This window comes from Salmo salar, chromosome 07 (assembly GCF_965601325.2).
Source record: "Salmo salar chromosome 07, fSalSal1, whole genome shotgun sequence".
In the NCBI taxonomy this organism is placed as follows: domain Eukaryota; kingdom Metazoa; phylum Chordata; class Actinopteri; order Salmoniformes; family Salmonidae; genus Salmo; species Salmo salar.
In genome coordinates this window covers 9,718,571-9,744,218 of record NC_138297.1, presented here as the reverse complement: position 1 = coordinate 9,744,218, position 25,648 = coordinate 9,718,571, and the positions used below count along the sequence as shown (strand labels likewise).

The 25,648-nt window shown below is 45.4% G+C and overlaps 1 protein-coding gene across 1 annotated transcript; it reads left to right on the top strand.

Moving 5' to 3' along the window:
- The first annotated feature begins 1,808 nt into the window (after window positions 1–1,808).
- On the top strand, window positions 1,809–25,648 carry per1b (period circadian clock 1b). The gene is given in 13 exon segments (XM_014206472.3): window positions 1,809–2,093; window positions 15,375–16,658; window positions 16,818–17,400; window positions 17,668–18,086; window positions 18,367–18,635; window positions 18,801–18,916; window positions 21,236–21,394; window positions 21,802–22,095; window positions 22,237–23,051; window positions 23,175–23,264; window positions 23,266–23,383; window positions 23,606–23,964; window positions 24,127–25,648. Coding segments are annotated over 12 exon segments (4,212 nt in total). The 5' UTR covers window positions 1,809–2,093; window positions 15,375–15,866; the 3' UTR covers window positions 24,325–25,648.

Sequence of the window (25,648 nt, the reverse complement as noted above, 5' to 3'; positions counted from 1 at the left end):
TACCTGTATAAAAGACACCTGGGAGCCAGAAATCTTTCCTATTGAGAGGGGGTCAAATACTTATTTCCCTCATTAAAATGCAAATCAATTTCTGACATTTTTTATATGTGTTTTTCTGGATTTTTTGTTGTTGTTATTCTGTCTCTCACTGTTCAAATTAACCTACCATTAAAATTATAGACTGATCATTTCTTTGTCAGTGGGCAAACGTACAAAATCAACAGGGGATCAAATACTTTTTTCCCTCACTGTATACTGTAGCTAAGAAAGTAATACTAAATGTATGTTGTGTATTAAGCTGTTAGTAGCTCATGTGCCTCACCCTAATCATTTCATACCTTTCCTCCTCATAACTTAGCCTACTGTTCTGACTTGGTGGTGCACATGTAGCCTATAGCCTGTTTTAGAGAAATGTCATCATCGAATATTGTAAGAGCTTTCATTGTCTGCTTTTATGCCCCCTTTATTTATCCCTACAGTTCTGACTTGGTGTACAGGGAGAATACTGTAAGAATTCTGAATTCTGTCGCTGTACATTTCAAAAGTGCTGAACAAATAGTTAGACTACGTCGGTCCTAGCTCGCTCATTAATGTCTTCATCTAAATTACGGACAGCTTCTCTTCTGCTCGTTGTCCCCGTATGCCATAGTTTATACATCTCAATTGTCAGTAGAAACCACATTTGTTTAATTAAGCAAGTCAGCCATATCAGCTATGTAAATGAGGCTGAATGAACTGTTTCGATGCCAGACAAGGCCCCGCTGATAGCCAGGTGTAGCAGTGGTAAGGATTCACTCCATGGCACCGAAAAGAAAGCTCTGCTGTTGGCACAGCTTTATGTAAGCCGTAACAGTTTGTGGGCACCGTTTGTCACCATTATAGTGCATTTGATGTATTGTTTAGTGTTGTGGCCTGGCTGGCATGCATCTAAAGAAAAATGTTTTTGCCCCACCAAAATTGACATGCTAAAAATTGCCATATGACAATTATTTATTAATATGAAAATATCCTCTCATTTTATTGAGGTGTCACCTGGATCAAATCCAGGCTGTATTACAACCGGCCGTGATTGGGAGTCCCATCGGGTGGCGCACAATTGTCCGGTGTAGGCATCATTATAAATAAGAATTTGTTCTTACATTTACATTTAAGACATTTAGCAGACGCTCTTATCCAGAGCGACTTACTTAATCCACTTAACCCACTTGCCTAGTTAAATATTTTATTTATTTAAAAAAGGACACGTCCACTGTGGTGGACCATACTCCTAAACTAGAAAAACGAGAAAAAGGCGGCAATAGTACTGTTTGCCCATTTTGAGACGCCATAACCAGGATATGCTTCCTTAAAGTAGATTAATTCTGACTAAGAGAGCTCCAAAAATGTGTCATTATTTTCTACGTTTGTGCCTGAGAGATCCTAGATGTAAAATTATGCGACTAACTAAAATGTTTGGTGTTGTATTTTTCAATGGAAAAAGAAAATGTGCATGAAAACGAATCGCCTCTCAATGAATGACAACAAATACTTCATGAAGGAATCCCTACTGTTGGCCAATCACCGACGAAGGGGCGTAGACTTCAGCCCTATTGTTGACCAATCACCGACGAAGGGGCGTAGACTTCAGCCCTATTGTTGACCAATCACCGACGAAGGGGCGTAGACTTCAGTGCCCACTGTTGACCAATCACCGACGAAGGGGCGTAGACTTCAGCGGCTACTGTTGACCAATCACCGACGAAGGGGCGTAGACTTCAGCTCCGAACTTCCGCTTACCTCCATAAAAACTCACGTCGAAGTCCGAAACTTTCGTTATAAAATAAATGCATATATTTTACCGAACTGTTTAGACTTCCAAGCATGCTGTCGCCTTAAAATAACTTAACTTTAAGAAAAAAAGCATATTGTTTCAGGTTTTTTTGGGGGAGAAGAAATGTATCGTACGTAGGCAACAACAACACAATGTAATGAAGAATGTTCATGTTTTCAAGTCAAACTGCAGGGAATAGCCTACGTCATTTGAAAAACGACTCAAAGGCGTGGTTCACTTCGAAATAAGTGCTCGTAGCCTGCCTGATTGGGTAACCATTTGGGTGAGTAATGGGTTTTACCTCGGCAGTTTAGCCTACAAGGTCCAGGAACATTAGCAGGCCAGTAATATGGTGTATTTTGTCAGGATGTACATGCAGGGTATCCTGCATGTTTTCAATTTAAAATTCTCTATTACTCCTGTTGCGTTTATTTGATATTTAGGTAGCTAATGTAATCAAATGTATTTATAAAGCCCATCTTACATCAGCTGATATATCAAAGTGCTGTACAGAAACCCAGCCTAAACCCCCAAACAGCAAGCAATGCAGGTGTAGAAGCACGGTGGCTAGGAAAAACTCCCTAGGCCAAAACCTAGAGAGGAACCAGGCTATGAGGGGTGGCCAGTCCTCTTCTGGCTGTGCCGGACATGGCCTAGATGTTCATACATGACCAGCAGTGTCAAATACTTTGAAATAACTGCTGGTAATGGATTTGTTTATCATTTAAGACTAGATAGCAGTGAAGTTTCAGTCCGCTAGGTGAGTCTACAGTATGGTCATATCTCTGGGTGAAGTGGACATCCCCATACATGCTCATTATCATATTTATTTATTTTTTTAAAGATCAATACATCAAACTAACCCTAGGTGGAGCCATATCCTTTTCTAACAAGTAGACCGACGTTGTCGATCAGTCTACACATGCACAGCCTCTGCTGCATGTTGTGGTGCTGTACACTGAACCAAAAATAGAAATGCAACAATATCATTGATTTTGTTGAGTTACAGTTCATATGAGGGAATCGGTCAATTGAAATAAATTAATTAGGCCTTAATCTATGGATTTCACATGACTGGGAATACAAAAAGGCATCTGTTTGTCACAGATACGTAAAAAAAAAAATTGACCTCACAATGGGCCTCAGCATTCAAATTGCCATCGATTAAAATGCAATTGTGTTCGTTGTGCATAGCTTATGCCTGCCCATATCAGAACCTCACCGCCACCATGGGGCACTGTTCACAACGTTGACATCAGCAAACCGCTCGCCCACACAACGCCATATACGTGGTCTGCGGTTGGAGGTACCGCCAAATTCTCTAAGACCATGTTGGAGATGGCTTATGGTAGAGAAATTAACATTCAATTCTCTGGCAACAGTTCTGGTGGACTGTCCTTTATGGCAATTGAATGCTCCCTCAAAACTTGACACATCTGTGGCATTTTGTTGTGTAACAAACCTGCACATTTTAGAGTGCCCTTTTATTGTCCCTAGCACAAGGTGCACCTGTGTAATGATCATGCTGTTTAATCAGATTCTTGATATGCTACACCTGTCAGGTGGAGGGATTTTTTTGGCAGAGGAGAAATGCTCACTAACAGGGATGGGAACAAATCTGTGCACAACATTTGAGAGAAATACAGCTTTGTGCATATGGAACATTTCTGGGATCTTTTATTTCAGCTCATGAAACATGGGAACAAACACTACATGTTGCAGTTATATTTTTGTTCAGCGTACGAATGTGACAAATCTGATGGGTTTCTGCTCTCTAGTGGCTAGATGGTAAGGACTTGGCATCTATCCTCCTTTCCTTTCCTCATATCCTTTCCTTCATGGCCACTGATCTGATATGGGTTAATAGGTTTAGGCAATATACAACAGAAAGCTTTCCAACCTTTTCACCTTTTATGTGGGTATTAAAGAAATGAGGCAAGGGGAATTGGGTCACCTGGGGGTGTTGGTGCACAGCATCTCAATTAGGGCACAATGTTGCGGAACATTCAGATATAACTATATTTAGTAGAACAAACATACGCCTGTGACATGCAGAATGAGGTCAGTTTTATTCTTAATAGTTCTATCTACAACGTTCCACAATGTTTGCCTGCGCTGAACTTGATCTTATTGTCTCTCATTATGTTCAATAAGAGGTACAGGAACTGAATACCGGTACAGATGCAGGTACTTGCTTCTGGTGAGCTCCTTCCCAAGTCAAGCACTGTTCAATTATCAGAATGAAAAGTGACCTAATCAAGTTGTATACATTTAAAGGTAGACTCCGCGACATGACGTTGCCACTAGCAGCACCGGAGATATTGAAATGAGTGAGATGCAACACTTTGCTTTCACACAGTGACACACAGTATCTGTACATGTGCACGGGTTAGCTTCACGCTGTTCACAGCCTGGTAGCCAGGGCACTAAAAAAAAGCGGAGAAGTTGAGCCTCACACTTCAATGCTCTTAGTTGTTGCGGAAATTTACCCACTATGTTGTTTACTTTCTTCATCTACGTCATATTGCTGAGTCTACCTTTTAAAATGACCTTGTAGGTAAGACACCCTGAGACACTGTTGTGGGCTTTGGCATAGGGGTCTTACTGTTGTCACACCTGTTGTCATGGAGACTTGATAGTGAGGAAATGAACATAATTACATTTTGTCATGAACAATTACTAAACAATTTTGATAACAATTTTTACCATCCTGGCCGGGTGAAGTAATATCTTATTTACATACAGTAGAAGTCAGAAGTTTACATACACCTTAGCCAAATACATTTAAACTCAGTTTTTCACAATTCCTGACATTGTTGGAAAAAGTACTTGTGTCATGCACAAAGTAGATGTCCTAACTGACTTGCCAAAACTATAGTTTATTAACAAGACATTTGTGGAGTGGTTGAAAGTTGAGTTTTAATGACTCCAACCTAAGTGTATGTAAACTTCCCACTTCAACTGTATGTTCATCCGGCCTGTGTGCTCATAGCCAGTGCTTGGCTTGGGTCAGAACACACTGGTACTGAGTAGTAACTACGAGCACCTCAAATAAAACATTTTACGGCTTGAATACTGGCAATGTACCTCTTATAGAATAATGGCTTAATTACGGCATTTCCCGCCACCTATTTTCCATCCACTTCAAGCACTGATCATAGTCTCATAGTCCTACGGTCTTTTGGATCATGTTGTCAGTGAAGTGAAGAATACACAAGTTGCTGTTACCATTACCATTTTATCATTAATAGAAAAGTATGATAACTCCCCCCCACACACACACAGTTACCTCATCACGTTGTTTGTTGGCAGTTCCTTCCAACCAGTATGATACTGGTATGAATGTATACCATGATTACCTGTGTGACTTGGTCAAGTATGTGTCAACCTGGGTTGCCTGCACTTCTTGTTCCAAAGTCAATGAGCGACACGACCAGAAAATCTAGCTTCAGGTTAGGGGGCCACAGTTGACTTTCTAGGTCAAAGGCCACTCATCATCACACGAGGCTACGGCTCTGTTATACATGAATACATGTGTATTCACACAGGAAAACTACCTCTGTACATGTACCAATTGCCACTTGAATTAATATTCTAGTAACACATTTGACTTAAAACCCATAAATAAATGCATTATGATGCCATTATAATGCATTATGATGCCGTTATAATGCATTATTTTGCTGTTATAATGCATTATTTTGCTGTTATAATGCATTATGATGCTGTTATAAAGCTCTGCCTGTTACTGTACGTGGGTATGTCAGAACTGTTGGATCACATTCAGTACAAGGTGAAGCTAGCCTCTTTCAGAGCATCAGTTCTGTTGCTTATCACTGACTAAGCAAACGGACTGATCTATAAATACTACTCATTGTGGATTTTCTAGGTCAGTCTGATCAGTTGCTGTGCAAAATTGATGCTCTCAACATGGCATCTGTGTTGTTTTTCTCACAAACATGACCTACACATGCTAAATAACCGCTAGCCTAGCGGCGCTAGGTAACCTGAGGTCACCGTCGCAGGTTCTGTCACTCTCCTCATCTCCTACCTGCCCTGCCCCAGACCATAGTCACAGCCAACTACCCACAGGAAATATCACAGCCAACTACCCACAGGAAATATCACAGCCAACTACCCACAGGAAATATCACATACAACTACCCACAGGAAATATCACAGCCAACTACCCACAGGAAATATCACAGCCAACTACCCACAGGAAATATCACAGCCAACTACCCACAGGAAATATCACAGCCAACTACCCACAGGAAATATCGGCCAAATAATCATCCTACCCGACTTCCAAAGAAATAAGTAGGCTGTGACCTGCAGGACTTTTTGACACACTCAACGTAAAAAAAAAAAATCCAAACACATGTCAATTACAGTAGATTGTATTTGTCCCATGGTCCGAATACAACTGTGAAATGCTTACCGTGAAATGCTTACCGTGAAATGCTTACTTACAAGCTCTTAACCAACAATGCAGTTCATGAAAGAGTTAAGAAAATATTTGCTAATTAAACTATAGTAAAATTATACTAAAAAGTAATACAATAACAATAACGAGGCTATATACAGGGGGTACCGGTACCGTGTCAATGTGCGGGGGTACAGGTTAGTCGAGGTAATATGTACATGTAGGTAGGGGTGACGTGACTTTGCATAGATAATAAACAGTGAGTAGCAGTACTGTAAAAACAAAGAGAGAGGCGGCATGTCAATGTAAATAGTCCAGGTGGCCATTTGACTAATTGCTCAGCATTCTTTTGGCTTGGGGGTAGAAGGTGTTCAGGAGCATTTTGGTCCTAGACTTGGTGCTCCGGTACCGCTTGCCTTGTGGTAGCAGAGAGAAAAGTCTATGACTTGGGTGATTGGAGTCTTTGACAATTTTTTGGGCCTTCCTCTGACACCGCCTAGTACATAGGTCCTGGATGGCAGGAAGCTTGGCCCCAGTGATGTACTGGGCCATACGCACTACCCTCTGTAGAGCCTTACAGTCAGATTCCGAGCAGTTGCCATACCAGGCGGTGATGCAACCTGTCAGGATGCTCTCGATGGTGCAGCTGTAGAACCTTTTGAGGATCTGGGGACCCATGACAAATCTTTTCAGTCTCCTGAGGGGGGAAAAGGTGTTGTCCTGCCCTCTTCACGACTGTCTTGGTGTGTTTGGAACATGATAGTTTCTTGGTAATGTGGACACCAAGGAACTTGAAACTCTCAACCCACTCCACTACAGCCCCGTCGATGTTAATGGGGGCCTGTTCGGCCTGCCTTTTCCTGTAGTCCACGATCAGCTCCTTTGTCTTGCTCACATTGAGGGAGAGGTTGTTGTCATGGCACCACAATGCCAGGTCTCTGACCTCCTCCCTATAGGCCGTCTCATCATTGTCGGTGATCAGGCCTACCGCTGTTGTCGTCAGCAAACTTAATGGTGTTGGGAGTCGTGTTTGGCCATGCAGTACGTGGGTGAACAGGTTGCAAAGATCTACGGGTAGGTTTGTGGCAGCCCTTTCACAGACTCTCCTTCACAACCAGACAACCAACCAATCATGTCCTGCTCACCTTAGAGACTTTGAATCAACCTTTTACACTTAGTTTCAGTGGGGGGAAAAAGAAGAGAAATACTACAGCTGCTAGACTGGCTGATCTGTTGAGATACAGGTTGCTTTCCTGTAACTTGGTTATGCTACTGTGTGCTTGTGCCGTGAAAAAACTTAAAACACACATTGAAAAGCTAGTTGGCTTCAGCTATTCAAGCCCAACAGAGGCATTGCAGTGCCACTCATAGTACAGGTTATACCAAGAGATGCATGAATATGCAGGCTAAAGTGTTTGAGTGTAATTATGTTGGTCATATTGGATTCAGAATGAAATGTATTCAAAATAAAGATGTTTACACGTCGTTTAACCTCCATCAAATGGTATTATAGCAGCCATATTGGATTTTTGGACGCCATATTGGATTTCAGGCTAAATCCAGGGTGGCCCCAAAGATCATCAGTGGTGGTCCCCTGACTAATTGCAAGAGTAGGGCCTAAAGATAGAAAATCCTTCAAGGAACATTGGACCCACCACACAAAAAAAGGTTGTTTTTTGATGTCTATCCCAACTTGTTTTCATTAGAGACGATTTAAAATGGTCACAATATCAAAAGATGTCTACCTATCCATTTTTTTTCACATTGCACCATACAGCACTGAATGAGAGGTAAATTTGACTTTGCACGTTTTCTATTAATCATCAGCTAACGAAAAGTAAAGCTTACATTCATCATAAGTATTCATAGGTCTATATTTCCTAGATGCATTAAGATATCCTAATGCTGTTCATTTGTGTATGTTGGGTAGACCATTGAACTACTTGTATTCCACATTTTAGCAATATCAGAGCTTGCAATGGGTTACATGTGGCTCATCGCCCTCAGCCACACATTCTGGACTGTTTGAGTTTAGGGGGGTGTGTCATCGTATCTATCAATTTAACCACTTTTGCAGTAAAATATGTTTTCACAACCATCCATTTCATAAATGGGAGACATTAGAGATGTGAAAAAACATGGTTCTGTTTCGTTCTACCTCGGGAGGGGGTATTTAAAAAATAAAAATAAAAACCTTTTTTGAAGATTGACTTGTCTGTCTCGAAGCTATGTGCAAAGATCTAGTAATCGTTTATAATAGTCTACAATATCATTGAAAAGTATTTGATGACCTCATATCATGACATTGGGGCTATTCTGTAGAGTTCTAATTCACGGTCACATTTCGCACTGCCCTAGTTTTGAAGACTGTTTACCAGAAATACCATGTCTCTCTCTCAACCACCCAGCCAGCCGCGTGATTTTCGAGTTGGGTTGGGAGAACATTCATCGTCACCGTGCTAGTCTTGCAGAGGCACGTTGCTTTGTGCATGGAAATCTTTCCAGCAGCTGCAAATAATTGTATAGTGGCGCACGTGCAAAAAGAAAATAGAGGTTAACAAATTACAATGCCACTGTTTTTAACGTCCCAGTTTACTACTCACTATTCGAAGCTTTGTCAGTAAATTATTTATTACAGGATTGCATTCAAAGGATTAATAAGTTGTTTTCTTTGTTGATTATGTTGTGTACCCTGATTTCTGAGACAGTTTGGTCCCTAGAAGCACAGTGAGGGCACTGCGCCGTCATTGTAAATAATTATTTGACTTGCCTAGTTAAATAAAGGTTACATTTTATTATTATTTTAATCTACAAGTCTGTTTTGAGTTTCGGAGAGCATGCACGATGCAACGTGCGAGTTGAACACAGCAGAGTCCCGTGTGGCAAGCGCCGCTCTCCTCGACCAATGAGAGCATTCCTGGGTGGACCTGGGCAGGTTATTGGCTGACTGGGAGCCAATAGAAATGACCGGGGAACGGATACAGGGCACGTGTACCGATGCGTGTAGACCGACATGGGCGAAGCGGAATGTGTTTTCTACCGTACAACTGAAACGAACCAGGGGAGACAAGTCCACTATCTCTATGGTCCATACCTTTTTCAATTAACACATGACTTATTGACCAGGACTATTCGAGAACAGTATCGAAACAAGAGAAATGAAAGGTAAGAATACTTTTAGTTTTATAATAACAGTATTTGCTCTTTGGGAGTGGTGTCTGACTAGAACGTCAGCCAATGCCAACTAGCTATGTCGCATTTGTTTTTTCGGTTTATTTACAGTTTTTGTAGATAATTGATACCTTTCCATTATATATATATATAGTTAGTGGCACATTGTGTATGTATTCCTCGTGTTATTATTTTTCTATGGCCAGTAAACGCATTCAACTGTTAGTCCACACCAGCTGTTTAGCAAACATGTGACAAAAGACATGTTGATTATTTGATTATTTAGTTGTGTATATATATATATATATATATATAAAGATCACCCGGCAGCTAACATGACCACGCTGGCTCAAATATAGCCACTGAGCAATGAAGGCTTTGCTGCTTTTGGCTCGTTGACTGTGACTTTGACTGACCCAAAATAATAAGTAATGTTCTAACTAGTAGTTATGCGTGGTGATGGGGTCTATTCCAATGTGATTTATAACTTCATTGTAACATTAACTTTATCGTGTTACTGTATTACATGTTCACTTGCAAGATAGTTTACTGTAGCTATTCCTGAACATGCCAGCCGATCAGGTTTGGGAAGAGACAAAGAATTACAAAGGGAGAGGTGGAATATCAGATGCCGAATAGAGGGGCTGTGTCCTTGTTGATTTATTTTATTGAACCTTTATTTAACTAGGCAAGTCAGTTAAGAACAAATTCTTATTTACAATGACGGCCTACCAAAAGGCCTCCTGCGGGGACGGGGGCTGGGATTAAACATAGAAAAATACTCTAATTGTGGCCATAAAGACACACATCAGAACAGATGAGATTAAAAATAACACTCAGCACTTTGAAACAAACGATCGTTAGTCTAACCCGAAATGTACTGGCCTGATTTGGCCAAAAGAGGACACCCAAAAACAGAGATTAGGCTTGACAGAGCTAGAGCGAGAGGGGGGGACAGGGAGAGAGCCAATGACTCGGAGTCAGCATCATTTTTTTTATTTAACTAGGCAAATTAGTTAAGAACAAAGTCTTATTTACAATGACGGCCTTAGGAACAGTGGGTTTAACTGCCTTGTTCAGGGGTAGAATGACAGATTTGGGATCTGGGATTCGATCCAGCAACCTTTCGGGTTACTAGTCCAACTCTCTAACCACTAGGCTACCTGATATCTGTCGGAGAAAACAACATAATCCTTTAGAAACAGTGTCCTCGTTGCAAACGGCTCCAACAGCGTGGATTAAATGCCATCCACCTCTCCTGGTGAGACAGTGACTGTGTTGATGGAGCTGAGCTGTAGATTTCATTAGAGCTTTGGATGTGTTTTCTAGACAGGTCACTATTGGTAGCCTCTTCTAAGAAACGGCATGTTATCCTAGAGGAATACTTTGGTTTACCTCGGAGAGGTGTGTAATTCATTGGGCGTAAACAAGAATGGTCATTTCCAGTGTACCTGTTTTCTCACATGATGATTTTACACCAAAACCAGTTGGTTCACATCCATTTCTGCATTACACCCTGTGGTTGTTTCTTGCATGGCATCAACAAGTCACTGGTAAAACAGCCTGTGTTAGTGGAGCCAGTACCACCTGGCTAACAAAGCATGCTGGGAGATTAATTGGAAGTTTAGTAGGTAGGTTGAGTGACTGACTGGTGTAGAGGTTGAGGGAAACTTTCTAGATTGTTTAAATGACGTTTGTTGTACTTGTATTATTCACAGTTTCTCCAGTGTTCTGGGGGTCATAACCATCTCATTCAACTGTTTCACAACTGTAACGCCACTATGCAATATCCTTTTACGGATCACATTTGGTCACACTGTAAGTGACCGTTTCTACGGTAACTGTGACCGTTTCTACGGTAACTATGACCGTTTCTACGGTAACTAACAGCATCACCATCGTTTGATGCATGATATAGGTTCAAGTGGGAAAAGTCTGCCAGTCAGTCTAATATGCAAATGTTTTGAGAATAAATCTTCTTTGGAAATAGATTTGACAGTTTTCTCATGAGCTTGAACATTTGGGACATTTACAGTTTCTATTGAGCACTGTTCTCTAATGGTCATTGGATGGCTTTAGTTTGTTTGGGCGTATTTAATTAACATGAAGTGTCAGTGCTGATGAGTCCATGTCTCGGTATTGATTTGAAATGTACAGTCATGTCTCAGGCTCATCTCTTTTGGTGACTTTTTTATTTTTTAATCCATTATTTCGTTTTTGTATTTGATGACTCGTGGTTGTAATGCAGAGTCTACCAAAGCAGCAACCCTCAGGTATAGGTTTAATGATAATGCCATGATGATGTTTACAATATCTGTGGCTCCTGTAATTACAGTGTGATGGCACACAAAATTACTGTCCCTGCTGAAATATATAGATTTGAAGTACTCATCAGTACTGGGTCATTCAAAGTCGTATATGTTGGTCTACTAAATATGGCTCAGACTGCGACTTCAAATGGATTTTGCTTACGGTAAGGCATTGTCGGCTCAGCCCTGATTTAATAGCCAGTGCGTTGTATGTGACGTCTTGTCCTGGGCTGCATCTGTTCCACTGACGAGGTTAGTCTCCTGGTGTTAGTGAGAGAGAGAGGGAGGGAGGGAGGGGTAGGTAACCTGTTGTCACAATGTTGATGTCATGTCAGGATTTTTCCATGTGGGAGCTCCATTATTTTTAAATTATAGGCCCTGTCGAAAAGAAAAAAAAGAAAAACGAACTTATTTTGAAGGCATTATTAATCTTTTTTTCTCTCTCAATAAATATGTTTATCACTACTGTGGGAAAGACATGTTTAAATCACTCATTGTTTTTTTAGCAGGACATATGTTTTTTCATCATAGTCACTGTGAGAAACATGCACAGTAATAACATGCACAGTAATAACATGCACAGTAATCAGTAACCTGTCATTGGCTGGGCGCTCTGTCCAATGAGCAGCCTGCGAGGCTCGGGTAAAGCTCCGCCGAGTACACGTGCATCATGTGTTTTAAACAGAGCAGCAGAAGGGAGCGCTGACGGGCCACTAAAATCTCTCTCCACACTCTGGGACAGAATTTACAGGCGCTCACAGAGAAGGACCCGCCCGCCTCAACCTACAACCGTGAATATTTGTTCTTATTTACTGCTCACATGATCATGCCAAACGTAATCGTTTTGAGCCATATGCCATGCCATCTTCTCTGCTAACGCTACATCTTAGCAACATTAGTAGGAGATAACTGTACACACGTTTCTGATTCATCGACGTGTCTCTGTAACCCATCTGCACATTGTGGTAGGAATTTAAATTATTTACAATCTCTAGATTTATTATAGTTACAGTGATGCTCTGTAATGCATGCATTTCTCAATATGGGACAATGTTTCTTAACTTTCAGATTCTGTACAAGAATCTAGGCTGTTTTACTGCTGTTAATGTACAAAAAAAAACGAGTGGTAAAAGTAACCAACAAAAGATTGATTTAGAATCAGAAGAATATTTGGGTAATTAAAACCAAACATGTTCAGCAGCTGGTGGGCACTTGGACTTCAGTGCTTTATTACATAACCGGAATAGACCAGCAGTTGTAAATGCTTTTGTCAGGCTACAACTATAACACCGGGTCTGGAGGGAAGGCCCAGTTATTTGAACAAAGCATATGTGTTGAACTGTATAGTTGCCCTTCATCTGTAAGCAGGAACTTGCCACTTATATTGAGAAATTGTATTTGTGGACACAATGCTGCAATGTTGTTGTATTAGAGTGGCACAATGCCAACGTTTTCCCTGTTCCCCACTCTGACGCACTCCTTGTCGGATTTCCTGTCATTATTACATAGCTTTGAACAGTCAATATATTTTCTGCCAATATTTCTTCATTCAGAGAAAAGCTTTTTAGCTTGGATCCAGTTTGGATAGACCACACCATGGGAACTCCATGGGAAAAGCCAGGCACCGTTAGACCCATAGTTAATATCATCCTAATAATACTGAGTTATTATGACCCTGTCAGGGTTAGGCTAGGTGAGTGGTAGTGGGACTGCATGACGGGCTGTGGCTGCTTCAGACGTCAGGAGGGGATCTGGATGGGCCTGCCCACTGTACCAGCCTGGGAAGTATGCATGAGCTCTATCCATCTCCCAGGTGAGGCACAGGATGTGTTGTGTCATACATAGGGTCTGTCTGCCACCCAGACCAACAGCTTTTTACATTTTAACCTTTAGTTCAGTTAAGAACAAATTCTCATTTACAGCCTAGGAACAGTGGGTTAACTGCCCTGTTCAGGGGCAGAATGACAGATTTTTACCTTGTCAGCTCGGGGATTTGATCTAGCAACCTTTCGGTTACTAGTCCAACGCTCTAACCACTAGGCTACCTGCCGCCGCGTATGGTGACACAGGGTTTGGTCCAACATGACTATTGTAGACACCATCGATATACACTATCTATCAAATTGGTATGAGTCGATTCATTCAATCTCCTTCCGTTCACTTTATAAGATCATGTGTTTTACCATGTACCGGTAATCCAAGGTGATGTTGTTGTTTTTAATCACGTCCGGCCTTGTCACTCAACACACGCATTTACTCATTTAGGCTAATCCTTCCCGAGTCATCAGCTTCTTTCTGAGCCCCTTCACTCAGACTCCCAGACCTAAGACGGCTCTTCAGTGACCGTGCTCTGCTGGGTTTAAACCTGGCTGCTGTCGACACTGCCTGCGTCACACCAATTATAGGCCACCTGATGTTGGTCCGTGAGTGTGAGGCAAATGTGTATCAGCATTGGGCTTCTAGTTCTGAGGATTTCTGGCATTAAGGGAGAGGTTTCTGGGGAGTAACTAGAGGAACGTTCCCTGGGTAGGGGACTGGCCTGCCAATGCTCCTGGTGAAGGACCATTCAGGAATAACCCCAGATCGTTATGGCACCAACCCTGGGAGAGTGAGGACTTTGACCTGTCCTGCAAGACAATTAGGCTACCTATGACGATAGCTGAAATTACAAGTTGGCTGGCAGCAATTGAGATTTTGTCAATTTTTCTTTTTTGTTTATCTGTTCCGGGGTGCAGACAGACTGCAGATGGAAGTCTTTCTATTGTAAGCTAGAGGGAGGCCTGGTTTGCACCGGTTGTCTGGGAAATGGACCAACAGTTGGGTGCTGTTCACATGTGCGGACACAGCCACACGCAATCACACACACAGCCACACGCAATCACACACACAGCCACACGCAATCACACACACAGCCACACGCAATCACACACACAGCCACACGCAATCACACACACAGCCACACGCAATCACACACACAGCCACACGCAATCACACACACAGCCAGACTCATCCATGCTGGGCAGCTAGGAACCAGCTTAAACTGCAGTCTGTTCTCAGTCAGACAGACCAGCAGAGACTGCGAGGTAGTGGGGGACTGTTGTACTCACACAGATGATCAAATGGGGAGATAGACAGAAGGAAGCACAAAATGTTTAGAACATTTTAATAGAAAGGTATTGACAGGTGTGGACACACACACACAGATACAAGTCAGCTGTCTGCAGTGGTGTCCTCTCAAAGGTTTGTTTGATATTCCCTTTGGCTTTTAACTGAAAAGGTGACCTCCATTTGAGGTCTTGAAGCCTCTTCAGAGTCCCCTGGTACACCAAAGGAGCTTAGGTAGATTTTTTTTTTTTTTATAGCCACTATCAAAGATTTATGGAGTTGCCGTCGTAAGTAATGACTAGGAGACCCCCTCACTATTTTTATTTATATATATATATATATATATATAATCTCTCTCTCTGTAGGCCAAATCTCCCACAAAGCCCACTGTACTGCAGTTTGGACAAGGCAAGATAATATTGTACTGGTACAAAGCAGCCTAAGGTTGACAGAATGCATAGACCAGCTTGAATACTTCAGACTAATCCTGAGAGAAAAGAAGACCACACTATGAACTCTAACCTGTCGTTTCTTTTCTCCTTCTCCCCACCAGGTGGCCTGTAGCAGAGAGTAACAGCAACACAGCACAGAGAGTAACAGCAACACAGCACAGAGCAGGCGAGACGCCAAGAGAGAAGTAGCGACCTGTTATTTTCTCTGTTTCCCAGCCTTTTCTTGAGCGGAAGCAGCAGCCTCTCTCGATCAGTCCATCTGTGAGAGTCACGTTGGCCTACTTTGTTAGCAGACTATTATCTCTCCCGTCGGTTTCCAAAACCGCGAGTGGATCCCTCGCCCTTTAGCACTTGAAAGGAGGGTTTCAGCAAAACTTAATATTACAATTTATTTTTCAACATTTTCAGGAGAAACAATGTTTTCTCTCCTTAGTGTTTTATCAACCAATCAACCAACCACGATACACAGCTGCAGTCACGCTAGTCCCACCTAATCAACTGGAAAATATACCTTTTTCTATAATTATCTTACATTACACTTGGTGAGAGAGCTTTATCTCAACCAAGCCTAACCAGCCTCATCCTAACCTATTATGAGTTATGACAACTCAAACTCCGCCCCTGGCGATGACACTTGGGGGCGAGTGGGAAGTGCCAATGAAGAAGAAGAAGAGGAGGAGGAGGAGGCGGGAACAGGAGTGAGCTCCCCCGGCAGCAACAACAACCATGGCAGCCAATCGGGAACTTCGAACTTGGCCAATCGGGTGCGAGGATCCTCTCCAAGTGGATCCGGCTCCGGTGGCTCGTCTGGGGGTGACCAGAGGGGTCCCGGCTCAGATGACGGGGACGCTTTATCCAGCGGGAACGACTCCGGGGAGAGGGAGTCGAGTGAGGGAGGGAGCGGGTCCAGGGGACATCAGTCCAGGAGTTCCCACTGCTCCTCCAGCCAGAAGGACTCGGGCATGATGCTGGAGAACACAGAGAGCAACAAGAGCTCTAACTCTCAGTCCCAGAGCCCGTCTCCCCCCAGCAGTTCCCTGGCCTACAGCCTGCTGTCAGCCAGCTCAGAGCAGGACCCTCCTTCCACCTCCGGCTGCAGCAGCAACGAGCAGCACCAGACGGCCCGCGTCCAGACCCAAAAGGAGATGCTGAAAGCCCTGAAGGAGCTCAAGGTCCGCCTGCCGGCCGAGTGCAAGGGGAAAGGTCGCTCCAGCACCCTGGACGCCCTCCGTTACGCCCTGAACTGTGTGAAGCAGGTTAGGGCCAACCAGGAGTATTATCACCAGTGGAGTGTGGAGGAGTGTCACGGCTGCAGCCTGGATCTGTCTGCATATACCATTGAGGAGCTGGACAACATCGCCTCAGAGTACACCCTCAAAAATACAGTACGTCAACATCCTCCAAACAATGACTAAGCATTTCACACACGTATTTCACTTTGTTTTTGAAAGTAACATTTTGAAATGCAGTCGACTCACACAGTACGCAAGCAATCATTCCTGACTCACACTCTTCCTCCCCCTTCTCTCTACTCCTCCCTCCAGGACACCTTCTCCATGGCGGTGTCCTTCCTGACAGGCAAAGTGGTATACATCTCCCCCCAGGGCTCATCCCTGCTACGCTGCAAGCCAGAGAGGCTCCAGGGGGCCATCTTCTCCGAGCTGCTGGCTCCTCAAGACGTCAGCACCTTCTACAGCAGCACGGCCCCCTGCCGCCTGCCCGCCTGGGCCACCTGCATGGGCTCTGTGTCCCCACCGACAGACTGCACCCAGGAGAAGTCCATGTTCTGTCGCATCAGTGCTGACCGGGCGCAGGGAGGCGAGATCAAATACTTCCCCTTCCGCATGACCCCCTACCAGCTAACCCTGAGGGACTTAGACACCTCAGACCCCCAGCCCTGCTGCCTGCTCATCGCTGAGCGGGTACAGTCTGGATACGAAGCTCCCAGGATCCCTGCTGACAAGAGGATCTTTTCCACCAGTCACACTCCCAGCTGTCTCTTCCAGGAAGTAGATGAAAGGGCTGTGCCGTTGTTGGGCTACCTTCCCCAGGACCTGGTGGGAAGCCCTGTACTCCTCTACCTCCACCCAGAGGACAGACCGATCATGGTGGCCATACATAGGAAGAGTAAGTACACCTTTAATTCTGTCTGTCTTCCTCCACATCTTTCAGTCTTATTTTACTATAATAGTCTCATTCTGTCTGAATCCTGTCGTCTCTCATTCTGTCTGAATCCTGTCGTCTCTCATTCTGTCTGAATCCTGTCGTCGCTCTCTCTCGCTCTCTCTCGCTCCCTCTCGCTCTCTTTCTTTCTCTTTTTCTCTCTCTGTCTCTGTCTCTCTCTGTAAAGCTTAGTGTTCTTGCATTCTAACCTCTTTTCCTTCCATTTTCCAGTCCTCCAGTCTGCAGGCCAGCCTTTCGACAGCTCTCCCATGAGGATGTGTGCCCGCAGTGGGGAGTACGTGACCATCGACACTAGCTGGTCCTCATTCATCAACCCCTGGAGCAGGAAGGTGGCCTTTATTGTGGGCCGCCACAAAGTCCGAACCAGCCCCCTGAACGAGGACGTGTTCACCCCTCTGCGGGGCTGTGAGGGCCGCCCCATGGCCCCGGAGATCGTTCAGCTGAGCGAGCAGATCCACCGTCTCCTGGTGCAGCCGGTCCACAGTGGAGGGTCACAGGGCTACAGCAGCCTGGCCTCAAATGGATCCTGCTCCCTCGAGCAGCAGTACCGACGCACGGCCTCCTCCGACAGCAAGTCCACCAACGCCATGGAGGCCATGGAGGCAGCCGTGGTCGCTCTACACAAACCGGTGAGTGGAATGAAGACACTCCAAAAGCCTAGACACACAGACCTTCATATTTTACATGTTAGTCATTTAGCAGACTCTTCTTCAGATTGACTTACAGACTTAAATTATAGTTAAGTGCCTTGCTCAAAGGCACATCGAAAGATTTTTCACCTAGTTGGCTTGGGGATTCAAACCAGCGACCTTTTGGTTACTGGCCCAATGCTCTTAACCGATAGGCTACCTACCACCCCATATATTCACACACTGACTTTTGACCGTCATTGTCCTGTTGTTCACCCAGATGACGTTCCAGCAGATCTGTAAGGACGTGCACATGGTCAAGGCCAGCGGGCAGCAGGTCTTTATCGACTCTCGCAACCGAGCCCTGTCCCGGCGACACGCTGTCACAGCGCTCCGAGCCATCGGAGAAGTGGAGCCCATCAAGAGTCTGATCCCGGAGGTGGTGTGTCCACCCAAAACCCCGGTGCTTAACACCCAGCAGCTGATGATGGAGGAGCCCCCCAGTGCCTACAGCTACCAACAGATTAACTGTCTGGACAGCATCATTAGGTATGTACTGGTGTGAATAGTGGTGGTTTTAGTAGTCATTTTATTGGGAATAGTGATGGTTTTGATAGTGATTCAATTTATGGTTTGAATCCTAAATTGAAATCAAGTGCACTTCATAAAGTGAACCAAATAGACTTATGTTGTCACTTCCTCTTCCCCTCCCAGGTTCTTGGACGGCTGTAACGTTCCCAACAAGGTTAAGAGGAAGTTTGGCTCGTCCTCTGGCACGTCCACATCGGACGAAGACAAACAACAGCAGGAAACCGCTGGGAGTGCAAAAGGTACATTCACCCTACAGCCTGTTAGATAGACGCTGTACACCAGGTTACCCTACAGCCTGTTAGATAGACGCTGTACACCAGGTTACCCTACATCCTGTTAGATAGACGCTGTACACCAGGTCACCCTACAGCCTGTTAGATAGACGCTGTACACCAGGTTACCCTACATCCTGTTAGATAGACGCTGTACACCAGGTCACCCTACAGCCTGTTAGATAGACGCTGTACACCAGGTTACCCTACATCCTGTTAGATAGACGCTGTACACCAGGTTACCCTACATCCTGTTAGATAGACGCTGTACACCAGGTTACCCTACATCCTGTTAGATAGACGCTGTACACCAGGTTACCCTACATCCTGTTAGATAGACGCTGTACACCAGGTTACCCTACATCCTGTTAGATAGACGCTGTACACCAGGTTACCCTACATCCTGTTAGATAGACGCTGTACACCAGGTTACCCTACATCCTGTTAGATAGACGCTGTACACCAGGTTACCCTACATCCTGTTAGATAGATGCTGTACACCAGGTTACCCTACATCCTGTTAGATAGACGCAGTACACCAGGTTACCCTACATCCTGTTAGATAGACGCTGTACACCAGGTTACCCTACATCCTGTTAGATAGACGCTGTACACCAGGTTACCCTACATCCTGTTAGATAGACGCTGTACACCAGGTTACCCTAAATCCTGTTATCAAGACGCTGTACACCAGGTTACCCTACATCCTGTTAGATAGACGCTGTACACCAGGTTACCCTACATCCTGTTAGATAGATGCTGTACACCAGGTTACCCTACATCCTGTTAGATAGACGCTGTACACCAGGTTACCCTACATCCTGTTAGATAGATGCTGTACACCAGGTTACCCTACATCCTGTTAGATAGACGCTGTACACCAGGTTACCCTACATCCTGTTAGATAGACGCTGTACACCAGGTTACCCTACATCCTGTTAGATAGACGCTGTACACCAGGTTACCCTACATCCTGTTAGATAGATGCTGTACACCAGGTTACCCTACATCCTGTTAGATAGACGCTGTACACCAGGTTACCCTACATCCTGTTAGATAGATGCTGTACACCAGGTTACCCTACATCCTGTTAGATAGACGCTGTACACCAGGTTACCCTACATCCTGTTAGATAGACGCTGTACACCAGGTTACCCTACATCCTGTTAGATAGATGCTGTACACCAGGTTACCCTACATCCTGTTAGATAGACGCTGTACACCAGGTTACCCTAAATCCTGTTATCAAGACGCTGTACACCAGGTTACCCTACATCCTGTTAGATAGACGCTGTACACCAGGTTACCCTACATCCTGTTAGATAGATGCTGTACACCAGGTTACCCTACATCCTGTTAGATAGACGCTGTACACCAGGTTACCCTACATCCTGTTAGATAGATGCTGTACACCAGGTTACCCTACATCCTGTTAGATAGATGCTGTACACCAGGTTACCCTACATCCTGTTAGATAGACGCTGTACACCAGGTTACCCTACATCCTGTTAGATAGACGCTGTACACCAGGTTACCCTACATCCTGTTAGATAGATGCTGTACACCAGGTTACCCTACATCCTGTTAGATAGATGCTGTACACCAGGTTACCCTACATCCTGTTAGATAGATGCTGTACACCAGGTTACCCTACATCCTGTTAGATAGATGCTGTACACCAGGTTACCCTACATCCTGTTAGATAGATGCTGTACACCAGGTTACCCTACATCCTGTTAGATAGACGCTGTACACCAGGTTACCCTACATCCTGTTAGATAGACGCTGTACACCAGGTTACCCTACATCCTGTTAGATAGACGCTGTACACCAGGTTACCCTACATCCTGTTAGATAGACGCTGTACACCAGGTTACCCTACATCCTGTTAGATAGACGCTGTACACCAGGTTACCCTACATCCTGTTCGATAGACGCTGTACACCAGGTTACCCTACATCCTGTTAGATAGATGCTGTACACCAGGTTACCCTACAGCTATATTAGACTTGGACTAGACCACTGGTCACTGTAGTCCACAGACACCACAGGAGATACAGGACACACGAGTGTGAAAGAGAGTGTGAAAGAGTGAGTGAGAGCGAGGGGAGTTTTAATGAGAACTTTGTCTATTCTATAAAGGCATGCTTGTTTTTACACGCTGAACTGTGGAGGGGCGGGGATTTACCACGAGAGCAATCCGTACGATTGACTCACCTAGGCCTGTCCGTTGGTCTGTCTGTGTGTGTTGGGTGCTTGTTGCTGCATGTGTGTGTGGTGCTACAGGTGGTCCGGCTACTACAGTCACCCTGGTTGGGGACTCAGCAGGGGTACCCCCCCTGGCCATGCACAGCCACAAGGCGAAGAGTGTAGCCTCATTCACCTCTCAGTGCAGCTTCAGCAGTACCATCGTCCACGTGGGAGACAAGAAGCCCCCCGAGTCAGGTGGGAAAGACAACATGGCCGCCACGCTTGTCTCCTGGCCTGGACTGTAGTAGTGTTCTGTCACTGGAGTCTGTCTACTATACCACTCCTATTAAACTAGTGGTCTGTCACGGGAGTCTCTCTCTGCCACCGGTGTCTGTCCGTGGAATCTCTCACAGTTACTTGATAGTAACTCGTAGTTGCTTGTCGTTGCTCTGTCTTGTCTTTTGTGGTTATTTTTCTCCATCGATATCTCTCTGCCCCATCTAGTTTTTTTATAGCTTGTTTGTTTCTCTCTCCATGACCTTTTCTTTCCCTCTCTCTCTCTCTCTCAAGCCGCCGAGTCCAGCCTTTCCTCTTCTCTGTGTTTTTCTGAAACTGTCTATAACATTTCCTCCTTCTCTTTCTCCTCTCTTTCTCCTACACAGACGTTGTCATGGAAGATGCTCCTCCCACTCCTATGCCAGCCACTCCCACCACGACCAAGTCTCCACCGACCGCCATCATCGCCCCTCCCCCGCCCAAAACGACCTCTCCACCCAGCCGGAGAGGAGGCGGCCTAACCAAGGGCCTGGGCCTGACCAAGGAGGTGCTCTCTGCTCACACACAGCAGGAGGAGCAAGCCTTCCTCTGTCGCTTCAGTGACCTGAGCCAGCTGAGGGTGATTGAGCCAGCCTCGTCCCTGCGCTGCCCGCTCCCTAACAGCAACCCCCGCCGCAGAGGTAAAAATGCATTTCTCAACAACACTCTTTTCATCAACTAGATTTTTTAAACTCGGGCCACCTATCCAACTGCACTGAAATCCACACTTCACTGTTCCTGTTCCTTTAACTTATGCATCTTTCTCTCTCTCGCTTTCTCAGGAGCGTGTTCCCCTGACTACCCTGCAGCTGGAGGCAGCAGTGGAGCCAAGAGGCTGAAGCAGCAGGAGTCCTCAGAACAGAGGGGCCCTCTGGCTCTGGGCCTGACCGGACCCCTCGGGGGCCCCAACGTCGTCCCCATGAACTCCCCCAACACCTCCACCTACACCCTCCCAATGATGCCCCTGGGGCCTCCCACCACATCTTCCTGGCCCCCCTCCGTAGGATCCCAGGCCAGCCTACCCTCTTTGCCCTACCCCTCGGGCACGCTCCCCCTTTACCCCATCTACCCTCCTCTCTCCCAGCCCATACAGAACCAGATGGTACCTCCTATGATGGCCCTGGTGCTGCCCAATTACATGTTCCCACAGCTCAACCCCAACCTCCCCCAGATGGCCACAGCCATGAACACAATGGGAAGCCCCATGCCCCAGCCGGGAGCCGCCATGGTTACCCCCGGCCCACAGCAGTTCTTCAACCCCAACGCTGGTTTCCCCTTCCCCGGTAGCAACGTCACGCCGTGCCCCATGCCTACCATGCCCTCGCTCATGCAAACTGCCATGCCTATCCAGACCCAACGGCCAGCCTCTGGGTCCAGCACCCCCCAGTCATGTAGTCAAGTACCAGTCGACCAGGAGGGTGCAGAGTCGCCCCTCTTCCACTCTCGCTGCTCCTCCCCCCTCAACCTGCTGCAGCTGGTGGAGGAGTCGCCTAGCAACCGGCTGGAGGTCGCCACGGCGCTGGCTGCTTCCGCGCAACAGGTCACGATCCCCACACAAGGGACTCGGGGGAGATCGGCAGATGACTCCAAGGAGAACGTGAGTTGAAAAGATGTCATCTCTAAATGAACATTGTATTCATTATAGTTTGAACTCAATACTTCTAGGTAAGGTATTATAACTCATATCTCTCTCCTTCCTCTCTCCTCTCTCTCTCTTTAGGCCAATGATTCCAACCAGGATGGTGAATCCACCCCCAGTGACCTACTGGACCTGCTCCTGCAAGAGGACTCCCGCTCAGGCTCTGGGTCAGGGTGCCTCTGGGTCAGGGTCCTCTGGGTCAGGGTCCTCTGGGTCAGGGTCCTCAGGGTCGGGTTCTGTCTCCTTGGGCACTGTGTCCAACGGCTGCAGCTCCTCAGGCAGTGGAACTAGTGAGTAACCCCTCAATACTGCCTGACATGGCAGATGGAACAGAACATGGTGACATTCACATGACATTCTATTATTGCCTACATCGCTAGGTAAATGTCACATCTTCTAGCTGTCACTCAAACATAAAGTGGAATACCCCAATCACTAGGAAATACTGTTCACACTAAAAACTCCAGCTGGTTCAGGTCTGACCTATAACAACTTCTTCTGTCGTCTCCCAGGTCGCAGTCGGAGTAGCCACACCAGCAAGTACTTTGGCAGCATCGACTCGTCAGAGAACGACCACTCCCGCAAGCAGCCAGCAGGTGGCAGCAGAGCCAGAGGAGACGGGGAGGAGCAGTTGATTAAGTGTGTCCTGCAGGATCCCATCTGGCTCCTCATGGCCAACACCGACCACAAGGTGATGATGACCTACCAGCTGCCGACCAAGGACAGGGAGACGGTGCTGCGGCAGGACCGCGAGGCCCTGCGGGCCATGCACAAACACCAGCCTCGCTTCACTGAGGACCAGAAGAGAGAACTGAGCCAGGTCCACCCCTGGATACGGACCGGGCGCCTGCCCCGCGCCATCAACGTCTCGGTAAGCACCCCCCACAACAACTATGTCCCCTTTCATACAAACCTAACTTTATTTGTTTTATGTGAACATAGACCTACAGCCATATGACCTGTTTCATCCACAAGTGATCATACAGGAAGTGTTTTGGCTGTCAGCTAACCCTCCTCTACACCTCCCTCTCAGGCATGTATGGGGTGCAAGTCTTCCCCCTTACCAGAGAGCACCATGGACCAGGGAGGAGAGGCTTGCAGAGAAGAGGGGCATGCGGCGCACTCCGAAACACAAGGCAACGACCAGGAAATGACAACAGAGGAGCAGGAAGTGACCTGGCCAACGGAGGAGGAGCAAGCAAGGGCTGCCGATACCGACATGACCCACTGAAAGGTTGAGAATGGATCAAGAACACTTAAGTTATTGTGAATTTTCACCTGACAGACGCCATGACAGACGCCATGCTAAGAGATGCAAATTCCAGGCCCCAAATGTCCAACGCTAATCCGAGAGACTGGGATTGTTCGTAGGCGGTTGCGGGTAATCGAAGTGCATTCTTTTTATATTAGCTGGGACTGCTGCCATGTCAGTGTCCCTATTGGCTGGAGGTCAAATCAATTGGGACTCTGGGTCCAATCAGTCAGTCCGTGTGTTCCATCACCAGTATGACAGTGATTGTGAGAGACCGTCGTCATGACAGAAAGCCTTTAAAGCACGGGGGACACAGCACACAGTTTGAATCAGTGTACCATTGTATTGTACACACCAATATATATTTTTCCTTGTGTATTTATTGAACATGTTAATTTAATAAGAAACACTAAAGTTAAAGGTGTGACTGTGTTACAAAATGGCCACTTTATTTCACACCAAGTCTACTACTCCCGTTTTGGGATAGAATGGTTTCTCCTGTACAGTTCCTGTTGGGAGGATTCATTTCACAGTAAGAGAGGGGGACCCCTTGGTTATTTTTCTCTGTTTGGCGGTTTCCCTGATAACCTGGGATTGTTGTAAATTGTTTTTTCTGCATATTTTTTTTCACTTAAAACAAATGCTTGTTATACGAGTCAGTTATTAAGACCACATTTACACGGGCAGGTTTACTTTATTTTGTAAGCAGTATGTATATTTTATATCACTGTAAATTCTGTTCTGAGAAGAAATTGAAATGATCTGTGTTTGGTCAAAAACAAAACATTTAGAAAATCAAAAGTACCCTCTGGTGTCAGGGGAGTAGACGTGGGTGTTTCTGTGGTAACACAATCGAATGTGGTGTCACTCTGGACAACGGAGTGTCGGTTGAACATCTGGGACCTCTGTCCCCATTCCTGATTTGCTGGGCATTATGGTCACCCTGCAGTGAAACGGTCCACGAAACTTAGCTTGCAAACATCTTTTCCTGTGAAAACAGTCCAGGATACTGAACAAGGTAAAAACTTCCAGCTTCCATAGCAACAAAGAGAACAGACTTTTCATTGGAGGAATCCATCACAAGGATTCGGGAATACTGAAAACCAGATTGGCAATGCTCTGATTGGTTTGAATGGAGTTTGAACAACACAGCAGAACATTGTTCAGCTCTAAGAGTTTTTAGAGAATATCGTTGTTTGACTGTCTCGCCTCTCTTTGGCACTGTACTCGTGATGTGATATTCAGCTTAATTTCCTAATTATTATTTTGTATAAAAAAAGTTAATAAATGAAATGATATCCAA